The sequence below is a fragment of the Tachypleus tridentatus genome, chromosome 2 (assembly GCF_004210375.1).
Source record: "Tachypleus tridentatus isolate NWPU-2018 chromosome 2, ASM421037v1, whole genome shotgun sequence".
In the NCBI taxonomy this organism is placed as follows: domain Eukaryota; kingdom Metazoa; phylum Arthropoda; class Merostomata; order Xiphosura; family Limulidae; genus Tachypleus; species Tachypleus tridentatus.
The window spans coordinates 110,015,555-110,028,211 of NC_134826.1; the positions used below are offsets into that span (position 1 = coordinate 110,015,555).

The following is a 12,657-nucleotide window of genomic DNA, read 5'->3' on the forward strand; positions in this document are numbered from 1 at the left end:
TATAAATTGTTTTTTCATTCTAGAATGACTAGAAATCATACACGTGAAAATACAGATGTTTTGTTTAAATAGTTTAAGTCTCATAATGTATTATATTTATTAATTTCTATCATATTGACCTTCCAGTCATGCCTGTTTAACATTACGGAAGTTGCATTGATGCATTACATGTGCACTCATATTACCATATCCAATAAAATAAAATTAAACTTTAGTCTTTACAAAGTGACCTGTCATGACTGTGTTTTAGTAGACTAGTATTTTGTAATAATAGTCACATTTAAATTATTATACATAATATATGTGTATATTGGCCTGGCATGGCCAAGCACATAAGGCGTGTGACTTGTAATCCGAGGGTCGCGGGTTCGCGCCCGCGTCGCGCTAAACATGCTTGCCATCCCAGCCATGGGGGTGTATAATGTGACGGTCAATCCCACTATTCATTGGTAAAAGAGTAGCCCAAGAGTTGGCAGTGGGTGGTGATTACTAGCTGCCTTCCCTCTAGTCTTACACTGCTAAATTAGGGACGGCTAGCACAGATAGCCCTCGAGTAACTTTGTGCGAAATTCCAAAACAAAAACAATATGTGTATAGGTTATTACTAGTTAGAAATAAGTTATTAAACTTATTTTTCTTAAAATGTAGGAGAATAAACAAAGAAGTAAAGCAAACAATTATCCATTCTAGCTACAACTTTATACTTTGTTGTTGCTTGACATAGGTTGCTAAACCTTTTAAATTTTGTGTGTGGAGGACAGAAAACAATTTTTTTTAAAGTTTTATGTATACATTTGAATAGCAAAAAACATAAATTACTGTATCAATTTCATAGAATTCCACTGTAATGTATCAAGCTTATTAATGAAGCTGTATCTAAATAAAAGGAAAAAATGAAATTTCGATCATACTGATGATACAACCAATCTCTTTGAAATCATGGTTAGAAAGAATTAAATATTTTTTAACACATTAAAATGGCTGAGAAAATCATAAGGAGGATATTTTAATTTGTTGATTTGTTATTCACATCATTAACTGAAGTAAGTATGTATAAGGAACCATTCCCAAAAACAAGAAGAGATGAATGGACCATTGTGTTTGATTCAGTACATAAGCCATATCTCAGCAAAATGAAAAGACTTGAGGTTCTTAATTTGTATTCTAGCTTGTCAATACTAATAACTTGACTTTCTAATTTATATGGAACTATAGAATTTGTATTTTGACATTATAAACATCCAATTTGAACCTCTGCTGCATTCAGCACATAAAAAATAGATGTTTAACTGTTGTTTTTTAATATTTACTTGTAAATTAAGAAATTTAATAATGTATAATACTAAAATTTGAATTATAATCTATAATTTGATACCAAACTTATTGATATAAATTCATCAGATAATAGTTCAGTAAACTTTAGAATGCAAATCAACAATTGCTATGATATGGCCATTGATATGTGACCCGTCGAGATAGGATTAATAGAGCTAGAGACAGTAATGTTTGTACAAGGGGTTAAGTTGTACTTTATAAGGATATATTACATGTCTAATTTAGAGTAAGATGTATAACTATTAAAACCAACAATGTAGATCCCATTTCTGGGAAACTGCATTTACATAGGAAGGTTTTTGAACAAAATTAAACCAAAGGAGATTTAAATATTTCAAAGAAGGAGGTTTTCAGTGTTCACCATGTAAGCAAAAATACTTGTACAATAGAGCAAGTTGAATAGATATGACCTACTAAATACTAAAAATTAACCAACTTACATCTTCAAACATTTTAATTATCATTTTTAAATTTTCTTTGCTTTTGTTTTGACATTTCAAATGATACAGTGTTTGTACTTGTACTGAAAAGATTATACCAACAAAATTCAAAATCACTAAACACTCAGCATAAAACATTATAGGAATGCTTTTAAGGTGTGTCTGAAAAGTACACAATGCATTTATAATGTTATGTTTAGAAATTACTTTTGTGAAATTTTATATAATTTTATATAAAAATATGAAATAAATGGAAAAAGTAACTTAAGAGTGATGTAACTGAATACAGAAGCAATGGAAACTACTAACTATTGTGGTATTCAGGTACACTGATATTAGTGTCACTTATCAGGTATCAGCAATAATGTAAGTTTCCAATTGTTTTATACAGAGAGTAAACTAAAATTGGTTTTTGCACCATAAACAGTAAGATTGAACATTTACCTGTTATTTTTTGCATTAATTACTTATTATTGACTGTAGATGGCAATTGAAATGGGTCTATCTATACAAGACAAAAACAAGTGCAGAAAGATTCAGTATTGATAGTGTCCACATTTTCTGGAACAAACAGTAACTATAGTAAGACGATTAATTTTGTACATTCACTTGTAAGATATAAAAGAGCAGAAAAGATTCATAACTGTTACACTTCCTATATAATACTCCATATGTGATCACTGGAAGTCCCTTCTTAATACATACATTGTCTTGCAGTAAAAAATGTTAGATGTACTGTCCATTGGCTTCTGGACATTATCATTCAGAAGACTGGATAAAAAATAATTCTGTTATTCTATTTGTTTTGCACAGCATTCATAGTATGTAGATGTGAGCTACCAGTCTCACACTATCCAATAATGATATAGATTTAGGCTAAACATAGGTCAGGAAATTGTGCCAGATGTAAAAAAATGAATCATAAAGCCATCTAAGTTACTTATAGGAGATTTGCTGGAGAAATTCCTAAACACTGATCAGAGGCTACAATGTTATTATAGCTCACCTTTCACACATGTTTCAAGCAAGACCTGTGGAAACTACAATTGAAGTCCAATGAAGAGTAATGTTTGTTATTAAGATTTGAACAAGTTCACAATTTTTTAGTGTAGACTTCCTTGATATACTGAAAACAGTCAGCAGGTAAGCAATACATGTATATCAGCAACCAGAAATGTACCTGCTATCATCATTGAGGTGACACAGAGTTAATGAGGAGTGCACAAAGGTTCAATTCTCACTCACTCTGATTCCAATTATGCATGTAACTTTGCAAAGTTTTGTGACCTAGTGAGGTAGTATATTGGGAACAAACTTGAAAATTCCAGTGATAATACACAAGTAGTCCTCACAGCTGATAGTGTGTTTTACAACAGGCAGTAGGCATTACACGGACAATAATTGCAGCTTTTGGAAATGGACGAATTAGATTGCTGATAGCTCACTTCAAGGTTATGCTGCTGAGACTTCAAAGTAATCTAACTGCTATAGTGAGAGAATGATTAGTTTAATAAATGTTATTTTTGGTTTTTCATATCCATTCACAAGTACCACTTCACCACAAAGAAATTAGACCAAATAATTTCTTTTTTTAATCTGGTAAACAAATATATTGCAAAATATTATTTCTCTGTAGCTGTGGGCAAGTATGTTTCTATTCAAGCAATCAAGATTACCTCCCATAGATTCAACAGGATAAGTAGCATAAAATAAATTATCTACTCCCAAAGCAAAAATAATGAGGACATCACAGTCTAATCAGACCAAAGTTCTAGTTGCATGGCCAGGTGTTTAGAGTGCTTGACTTGTAATCAGAGGGTCATGGTTCAAATCCCTGCTCCACCAAACATTCTCAACCTTTCAACCATGTGGGCATTATAAAGTGATGGTCAATACTACTATTCATTGGTAAAAGAGACCTCGAGAGTTTGTGATGGGTGGTGATGACTAGCTACCCTTTCCTCTTGTCTTTCCCTGTTAAATTAGGGATGGATAGTGCAAATAGTCCTCATGTAGTTTTGCACAAAACTCCAAAAAAACTAAATCCGAGCATGGTATCTCAAAATTAATAAGTACGGTGAATTCTAATCTCAAACTAATTTGTGCAGTCACTGTATCATCCTTCAAAATTAGTGTGACCTCACTTCAGCAGGGTATCACACAAACAGAAGTAAGTAAGAATAAGCCTGTTAAACAATTACTGTGGTATGTAATCTAAGATAGAAGGTCAGTGCAAATTTTGAAACTTTTGTACATCCAATTTAAAGAAAACTGTATGTTAAAGTGCACAAATCTTTCAACACACTTGGTCATCTGAGGAGAACCAAAAATGATTTTACTTGTGCAGTGTATGGATGATAAATAATGCACTCAAGGTATGTGGTCACTATAAGTTTTGTGCTTCCTCAAATATGCTCAACACATAGTTGATGATGCTAGTACATACATTATCAGTTTCACTTAATGTCCTTAAAAAACACTTCACTAGTTTGTTTTTTATTTTGTGTATAGAGTTTTTTATATTAGTGTGAATATTATGGAAGGCATCTTATTTTGCACATTGCATTTATTCATTCAGTTATACAATACCAAGCCCTTGTGCCATCTGTTATCAACTTATCAGTGAATTACTGAAGTGTTTTTTTTATCTAAATTTGTAGAAGCAACAGAAGTATTTAATAGCACACATTATACATGTAAATTATGTCGAGCTTCAAACTTTTTCTGCATGTTTGTATACCATTTAACCATAACTTTAAGAAAGTTCTTCAGAATTTCAGCAATTTATTTTGCTGTTAAGCTTTTGCTAACATTTTTTTTCTATGTACCTTTCAGGTTATAGACACATACACCTCCTGGATAAGAGCTTTCAGCCCATTATCCCAGCCTCCCTGTTTGTTCATGTGGCAATAGAGGATGGATTTGAGTAGTTAGGTGCTTTCCTCCCCTAAGTCTTCTGAATCATTAGTTATCAAATGAGCTAGAGAAATGTGTATGTGAAAAACCCTTCATCTGATGTTTGTAATATTATTTTTCCTTTCCCTGCCAAAAAACAAATTATTCAGGTTCATTGAACAAATATATTTTTAATAAAAAATTTATATTGTAAACTTTGATTTTAATCTTCACTGTGATACTTAAAATTGAAATATAGTTTTAATTTGAAAATACATGCTTCTTCTGAATAGACCAAATTAATACAACAGCTATTTATAAACAGTTTGTTTGTTTCTGGTTGTAATATAAGAGTAAAGTACTTTACAACCATAGTAATTTTGTGACTTGTTCTGAATAGTTTCATGCAGAAATAACTACTTAAATCATGTGTGTTTATTTGATGTTACTGCTGACTAACATCTAGTGTATAGTTATTTTATTTTTAACATGTTGTAATCATACTTGCATGATTGAAAAAGATCAGTTGTATCTGAAATAAATTCTAAATTTTTTTATGCATTTAAACATTCAAGAATTGTAACTACTAAAGTTATTTAAGTACCATGTAATGAGGCCTAAGTTTGATAAGTATAACATGGCAAAATTTTAAATAAAATCTAAATTACATTGTTTTTTAACAAATTTTACATAATTAAAAAATGCTTATAAACCTTTCATGCACTTACAAGTGACAACTAAAGCCAAAATTATTTTCAAGAGCATTGTAAGGTTATTTTTTTTTAAAACAAACAAAACTATTGAATTAATATCTGTATATCACTGATATAAGACTTTGACTTTTAAAACAGCATGATATTTAAGGATAATATTAGGAATTTATTTTCAGTATTTGTTAGAACTGTTCTTAAGTTCTCCTTGCAATTTAACATGACAGCTGAAAGACTATGATATGAAATCTACAGCTATTAATAAACTAAATTTTGTATTCTTGACTTTTATTAACATTTTTTATTTCTTAGAACCTATTGCTGATTTTGTATTGAGACGTGTTTTAAACCAAACAATATAGGTGAAAAAGTAAAAAATCACATGCATTTATATTTATTTAAAACTTGGTCTTTGCATAGAACAACCGGGTAACTAAGTATCACTCTTTTCTGTGTGACACAAAATTTCTTCAGAATGTCTAGAAGTGAGTGTCACACAGAAAATAATGTTACTTAGTTACCAGGTTGTTTTAAAGCAAATTAAATAATTTGCTTTAGTAGTATTCATTTTTGCTTGTCATTTCCGATGTTCTAACACCTGAGAAAATTACAATTAACAATTCCATCAAGAATTACTAAGCTTTATTGAGTCCATTAAATATATTAAGTTGTCTGGGAATGACTAACCTTCAGTTGTTCTGAGCTTGTGGTTATGTATTTAATATGCCAGTAACCTGTGAACTTTTAACATTCAGTTATAATATTTGGCCAGTGCTTATTCTTGTGCTTTTGATGATTAGCCAGTTTTATTGTTTTTATTCAGAGTGTGCTTTTATTTCCACTGTATTTTTCTAATTTCCAAAATTTTATTTTGTGTGGTTTTCTCTACTTTTTAGAATACTTTGTACCCAGTGAAGTAACAGGCAGGTGGTAGTATTGCCTTTGTAGAGATGGCTTTCCTTTCATAACAATATCTGTATAATGTCTGATTTACAAGTTTTGGAAATGTCTACAAGTATAATAGAAAAAAAAAAATTAACTTGTTTGTTTTTCTTTCTTCTGCTGCTTTTTTTGTTACATAACACAAAAACTAAAACAGTAATGTCAACCAATGTTACTAAGATGATATAGTGTCAAATGGAGTCTTTGCTTTTATAAGTATTATTAATAATAGGACTGATATTAACCATATTGACAGTTATTTCCTTTTTTTTGAATAGTTGTTTCTTTACTTGTAAAGCATTTGAATTGTAACCAAAAAAAATGAACATCATGATATATAAACTAATATAAATTTCTGTGGAATAGAACAAAGAAAGCTTGATTCTGGTCATTCCTAACACTATATTTATACAATTTTCAAATTTATCTGAATACATCTTATTGTAATAAATTTTCCTGTCAGTTTGAAATAACTGTATATGAACAGTTGGGGAAAAAAGTAAAAATGAAATTGTTGAAGGAATAAATTACTGAGTTTTTTATTAGTATTAGCAGCATTTTATGTTTTTAATATTTTAAGTATTATAGAGATGCAGTAACTAAATGTAACTGATATTTAACTGAGCTATAAACGTAGTTGCGGATAAATTATTACTAATATTGATATATTAATTTGGTCTGTTGCATCATAATATGATAAAATTTAGGGTAGTTATTTCTCATATTTGTTTTACCACAAGATCAATTTTTAAACATTTAAGAACTGGTTAAAATTTATCAGTGATTAAAATAAATAAATAAAACTTAGATATTTTCATGCTGATTTTTTTTGTTTTGTATTTGTTAGATTTATGCTAGATTTTGTTCATGTTACAATTTCATTTTATTTTTATAACTATATTTTTTATTCTTTTTAAGTATGTATTTTATCTAAAGTGTGTCTTAAGTTAAAATGTATGATAAAAATGATTCCTTGTATGAACAGATTTGAAGCTTTTATATTATGAACAAGTTTGGGGTCTTATTGACTTAACTATGTGTTCAGAAAATTAGGTGAATTATTTCATAAAATGTTTCACTTTCAAACAAATGAAAATTAAAGAAGTAATAAAATTCTATATCCTTTAACATAACTATCTTAAATATATAGTCACTTCACTTTAATCTGAAGAAATATGGACTTGTTTATATGATTAATTATTAATTTTGATGCTATATTACAAACATACCTTCAAAATTGCATCATTCTGATGCTTGTGAAAATTTGATTTAAAATTATTTTTTGAGTTTTTTATGTATTTAAATAAACTGAAGCATGTGTGTGTGTGACAAGTTGCACGTGAGTATACAAAAAGTATAAAACTTATGCACACTGGTCATTTAGATAGGTTTTTAACACTCCTACGAAAAGTGGGGCCTAATAGGCCCCAGAGCAACTTGAAAGGTTATTAATATTAGGCTAATAATTTTGAATTTAAATGAAATTGCCATTTAACTCCATTAATGAATGGATTGATGAGATTCCCACTGTCCCTATCTACTATCTAGCGAAACCACAGCCAGGGGAACGGGCTTGGAGAAATCAGGACTAGAAACGTCTTTTCGTAGGAGTGTTAATGTTTTCAGCTCTTTTTATAGATCTTATTATCTTTAAACTCTAAGAATAGACTTGAAAGTCTGAAGAACCATTTGCTAATTTAACTTGAAAGCTATATATATAAAATATTACTGTAAATATGTATTTCAGCCTGGCATGGCCAAGCATGTTAAGGCGTACGACTCGTAATTTGAGGGTCGTGGGTTCACTTCCCCATCGAGCCAAACATGCTCACCCTTTTAGTTGTGGGGGCATTATAATGTGACTGTAAATCCCACTATTCGTTGGTAAAAGAATAGCCCAAGAGTTGGCAGTGGATGGTGATGACTAGCTGCCTTCCCTCTAGTCTTACACTGCTAAATTAGAGACGGGCAGCACAGATAGCCCTCGAGTAGCTTTGTGAGAAATTCAAAAACAAATACGTATTTATATTAGCTCTTTTAGTGAAATTAAATGATTAACTCCACAAATGAAGCCAAATAAGTAAACAAAATCAGGAGGAAGGACTGCATTAAAAACAGTAAATTCCAACCTCTGATTAATTATATTATAACCATAAATCTTCAAGTCATAAACAAAACCCATTAAAATTAAACAAAATATGCTGCATATTTTTAAAGGATCCTCGAGTACAAGCTACAGGTTGGGATTATAAAATGCATCTTAGGTTTTGGAGATGGTTGTGGAAGTAGGACCCACCTTGTGGTGGCGATACACCATTTATCAGTCTTAACCTCCAATTTGCTAATCTCGCATAAGAAGTTTAGAAATTACAAGAGCGAGACATGGGTGCTCAAGCTCAAATGTCCCACATCTATATCACCTGCCTTGTAGCTTGTACCCAAGGATTGTGTTAAAAATATGCAGTGTATTTTGTTTGATTTTAATGTGTTTTGTTTATAGACACACACACATGCTCACAGAAGTGTCTTTATGAAAAGTAAAAGCTGCATTTATTTATATTTCAGTTTTGTAACAATTATTAATATAACAACATAGTTTTTTGCTAGGAATTAATTTTACTATCAAGTATTATGCATGTCATAGTAATATTGTTATTTCATAAATGTAGCAGTAATAATGTGTAGATTTTGACAGTAATAATTGTAATGCCCTTTGCTTTAGTCTAATTCTTAGGTGCATTTAATTTTATTTCATTAAATATATAACATCTTTAATTATTTGAAAACTTTTGAAATATTATTGTTTTTTATTATAAGATCGTTTATTCATGATTCATTTCAAGCATCATTAGAATACTAATAACATACTAGATTAAAATGATTAAAGAAGAAAAACGTGCCAGACGAGAAGACCAGGGACTCTAATTGCAGCTAAATTTAGATTAATTAAAGTTGTTTAAAATGGATTACTAGACTCCAAGTGACCCTGACAGTTTCTTATTATAGGAAAACCTTTAGTCACTCTGCTTGTTTTTTTTTATATTTTAGCTTTTATTAGCATCAATTTTTGTTTAAATTAAGAAATCTGTAGTGTAGTTTGAAGTGCATGTATGAATTAAATATTATATAACATTTTAAATAAGACTAAATAGGCTCACAAGATGTGATAAATTACTCTTTTATATTGGATAATATAAAAATGTAAACTTTTCACATCACTGATCTGTAGTTAGTCTGGGTAACACTAGCCATCCTCTGCAAGAAATTGATCTGTGAAACAATTTCTGTTTTTATACTTTAACCAATATAAGTTATTTTGAAAACAGTATGTATTTATAATAAATTACCTTTAATGACCTTGTGCATTACAGGAACTTGTATCAAATCTGCCTTTAAGTTGTATTTTGTTAAATTAGTTGTTCTAGCCCTATGTACTTCAGTGTGACATCCTACAATAGGTAATAATTAATCAAATATCAATATGGATGTTTTTTTTTCAAAAATATTTACTTTTATAATTTATCTAAATATACATACATCTGACTCTCAATATACCTGAATATTATTATCCAAGAAAAATTAGTGTTCCAGACTGACTACTTATATTTAATTCCTGCTAGAAATATTTATCAGATATTGTCTGAAATTACTGATTTTAAAATGTTTATTGGAAATAAAATTTATTCTTACACAAATTTTCTTTGAGTGTGTCATATTTTTTTTCCAATGAAAACAAAGTGATAGCAATAAACTGAACATAATGGCTTTAAAAAAATGTCTACTTAATGTTGGTGGATCTCTGACTTACAAAAACAGAAGCATTTAGATAAGACATAATGTCTTCAGTAAAGTTTTTATGGTGTGTAGTTTTTAGTAAGTATTTTACACAAGGGTATTTGAACTTTGATATACCAAATACCATTAGCTATTTGTTAAATTATGTGAAAATGAGGAACATATGCTGCTTATTACAGTAATAATTATATTAACAGGTTGTTAATATAAATTTCAGATTGTTAAAGTAAATAAAAAAATGTTAATTTTCAAAACTTCCTTGTAAAATAATATTTAAGGATAGGTGAAAACACTGGGGACTAATAATCTCATTGTGAACTTTATAAACTATTTAGGAATAAAGGCACATTATAAATTCAAATTAATGAGTAATAAAAGTTCGTTGAAGTGTTCAAAGAGAGTTCATTCTATTAATCTGTTACATGTTTTATTTTACAATTCAAAACTAAGTAAGTTAGACACGGATACTATTATTGAGGACTGAAAAAGAGAGATCTGTTCTTAAATTTAATTTGTTTCTAATCTGCCTATTTAAAAAGGCGAGTAAGTCCAAATCTTCAATACTTGTTAGAGCAGTAATGCAACAGTCACAACGAAGGAAGCGATAAGCAATATATTTTACTTTAATCAATGATCTTCTTTTCCTCAGTGTTTGTTTTTATTTCTCCTGTTTTATTCTTTGCTACATTTTTTTTTTTTCTTTTGTTGCTCAAACTATATAATTTTATTTATTTTTCTTACATTTTTCTACTGCTTTTCTCTCTGGCCACCCCTACATTTTGTTACCCTAAACAAATGTTTATTTTGTTTATCTATTAACATTACCTCTGCTTAAAGGTTGTTCTACATATTCCTTGAAAGCTACTCGAGGTGTGTCTACACTAACTGTCATTAACTTTAAACTGATAGACTAGAAGGAAAGTAGCTGGTCTACACCATCCATCGACAACTGTTGGGCTACTCTAATAGAATACTGGGATTTACCATAAAATTATGTTACCTCACACTGCTGAAAGGACACACATGTTTAGTGATGAGATTCATACCTACAATTTTGAAGTACAGCAACTTAATCACCAAGCCATATGAGAATCCCATAACTTTTATAACCCATCACGAGACGTGAGCCATGTACCTTCTTATTTAAAGTCCAGCATGGTAACCACAAGACCCACGCCTCTACTTCGTTTAAAACGTATATATTTATGTGTGTGTACTTTTTGGGCAAATGTAGTCTTCCTATTTACAATAATATATTAAAATAGTAAGTTACAAAAACGTTTATTTCAATATTATAAAATATTAACGTTTCCAACTTCTGTGAGTGTGAAGTTTATTTTTCTATTACTTATAGCATTAGTACTACCTATGCGCCCCCAGTTGCACAGCAGAATGTCTGTGGACTCGCACCTTTAATACCCGTGATGAACAGAGTACAGATAGCTCATTGTGAAGTTTGTGCTTAATTCTAAACAAACTTCCCTATTTAATACATAGAAATTACGATTAGGCTAAAATAATTTAATCCTAATTAAGATGTAGGTGATTTATTAAAACAACTAAAGAACATAAGAGAGAAGAATCACTTTGAATTATAATTACACAACCCTTAGTTTACTTTATCCTCTGCTAATATGGATAGAGATATGTTTAAATTTTGTCATTGGTACGTTTAGTAACGTAATAATGATATTAATTTGAAAAGCTAAAAACATAATCATATTAAAAAATAATTCATCAAAATGATTACCATTTATAAAATTTATATCATTCTATCATATTCATATTATAAATATAAGAAATCCACAGTACAAAGATATGACTAAATATGATCAATTTACTTTCTTGCAGGTACTATAAATATTAAATTGCCTATTTTGAATCACTCTTTTCGCCCAAAATAGCAAAAAGTGGGGCCTGGCATGGCCACGTAGTTAGTGCGCTCGACTCTTAATCTTAGGATCAGGTGTTCGAATTCCCCTCACACCAAATATCCTCGCTTTTTCAGCCGTGGAGGCATCATAATATGACGGTCAACCCACTATTTGTTGGCATGAGAGTTGTCCAAGAGTTAGCGATCCATAGTAATGACTACCTGTCTTCCCTCTGGTCTTACATTGCTAAATTAGGGACGGCTAGCGCAGATAGCTCTCGTGTAGCTAAGCGCGAAATTAAAAAAACAAACAATCGAAACATGTAACGTTTCGCCTCTTTTCATAGACACTTTGCAAATTTTATCAATATTTATAAAAGTAATAAAGAAAAACATTTTGTTAATGTAAAATGGTGTAGAGATGGTGTCAAAAAAATTCAAACAAGAGTACAGGGATGATGCAGCTATTCATAAATCATCCACATATGATTTTAAATATTAAAATTTAATGTTGCAGTGTAAAACACGTACTTGACTTTAATACTACTGCAGTTGGTAGTTATATATTTCTGACTGTTTATAGCAGTTTGTTTAACACATATTAATTATCAGAGACTATTATGATCAACTTACGTCTACTCGAGTTTGTTTGTCTGACTACCAGAAA

General features: G+C 30.0%; 1 protein-coding gene across 2 annotated transcripts in view; it reads left to right on the forward strand.

Annotated features, from left to right (window-relative positions):
* LOC143244826 (1-phosphatidylinositol 4,5-bisphosphate phosphodiesterase delta-4-like) overlaps nucleotides 1–10,017 on the forward strand; it is an 83,431-nt gene extending 73,414 nt beyond the window's left edge. For both annotated transcript variants that reach the window (XM_076490203.1, XM_076490204.1), the window contains exon 20: nucleotides 4,611–10,017. In XM_076490203.1, the coding sequence (XP_076346318.1) occupies nucleotides 4,611–4,705 (95 nt within the window). In that variant the 3' untranslated portion in view covers nucleotides 4,706–10,017. The remainder of the gene's footprint in view (nucleotides 1–4,610) is intronic.
* Nucleotides 10,018–12,657: the final 2,640 nt, after the last annotated feature.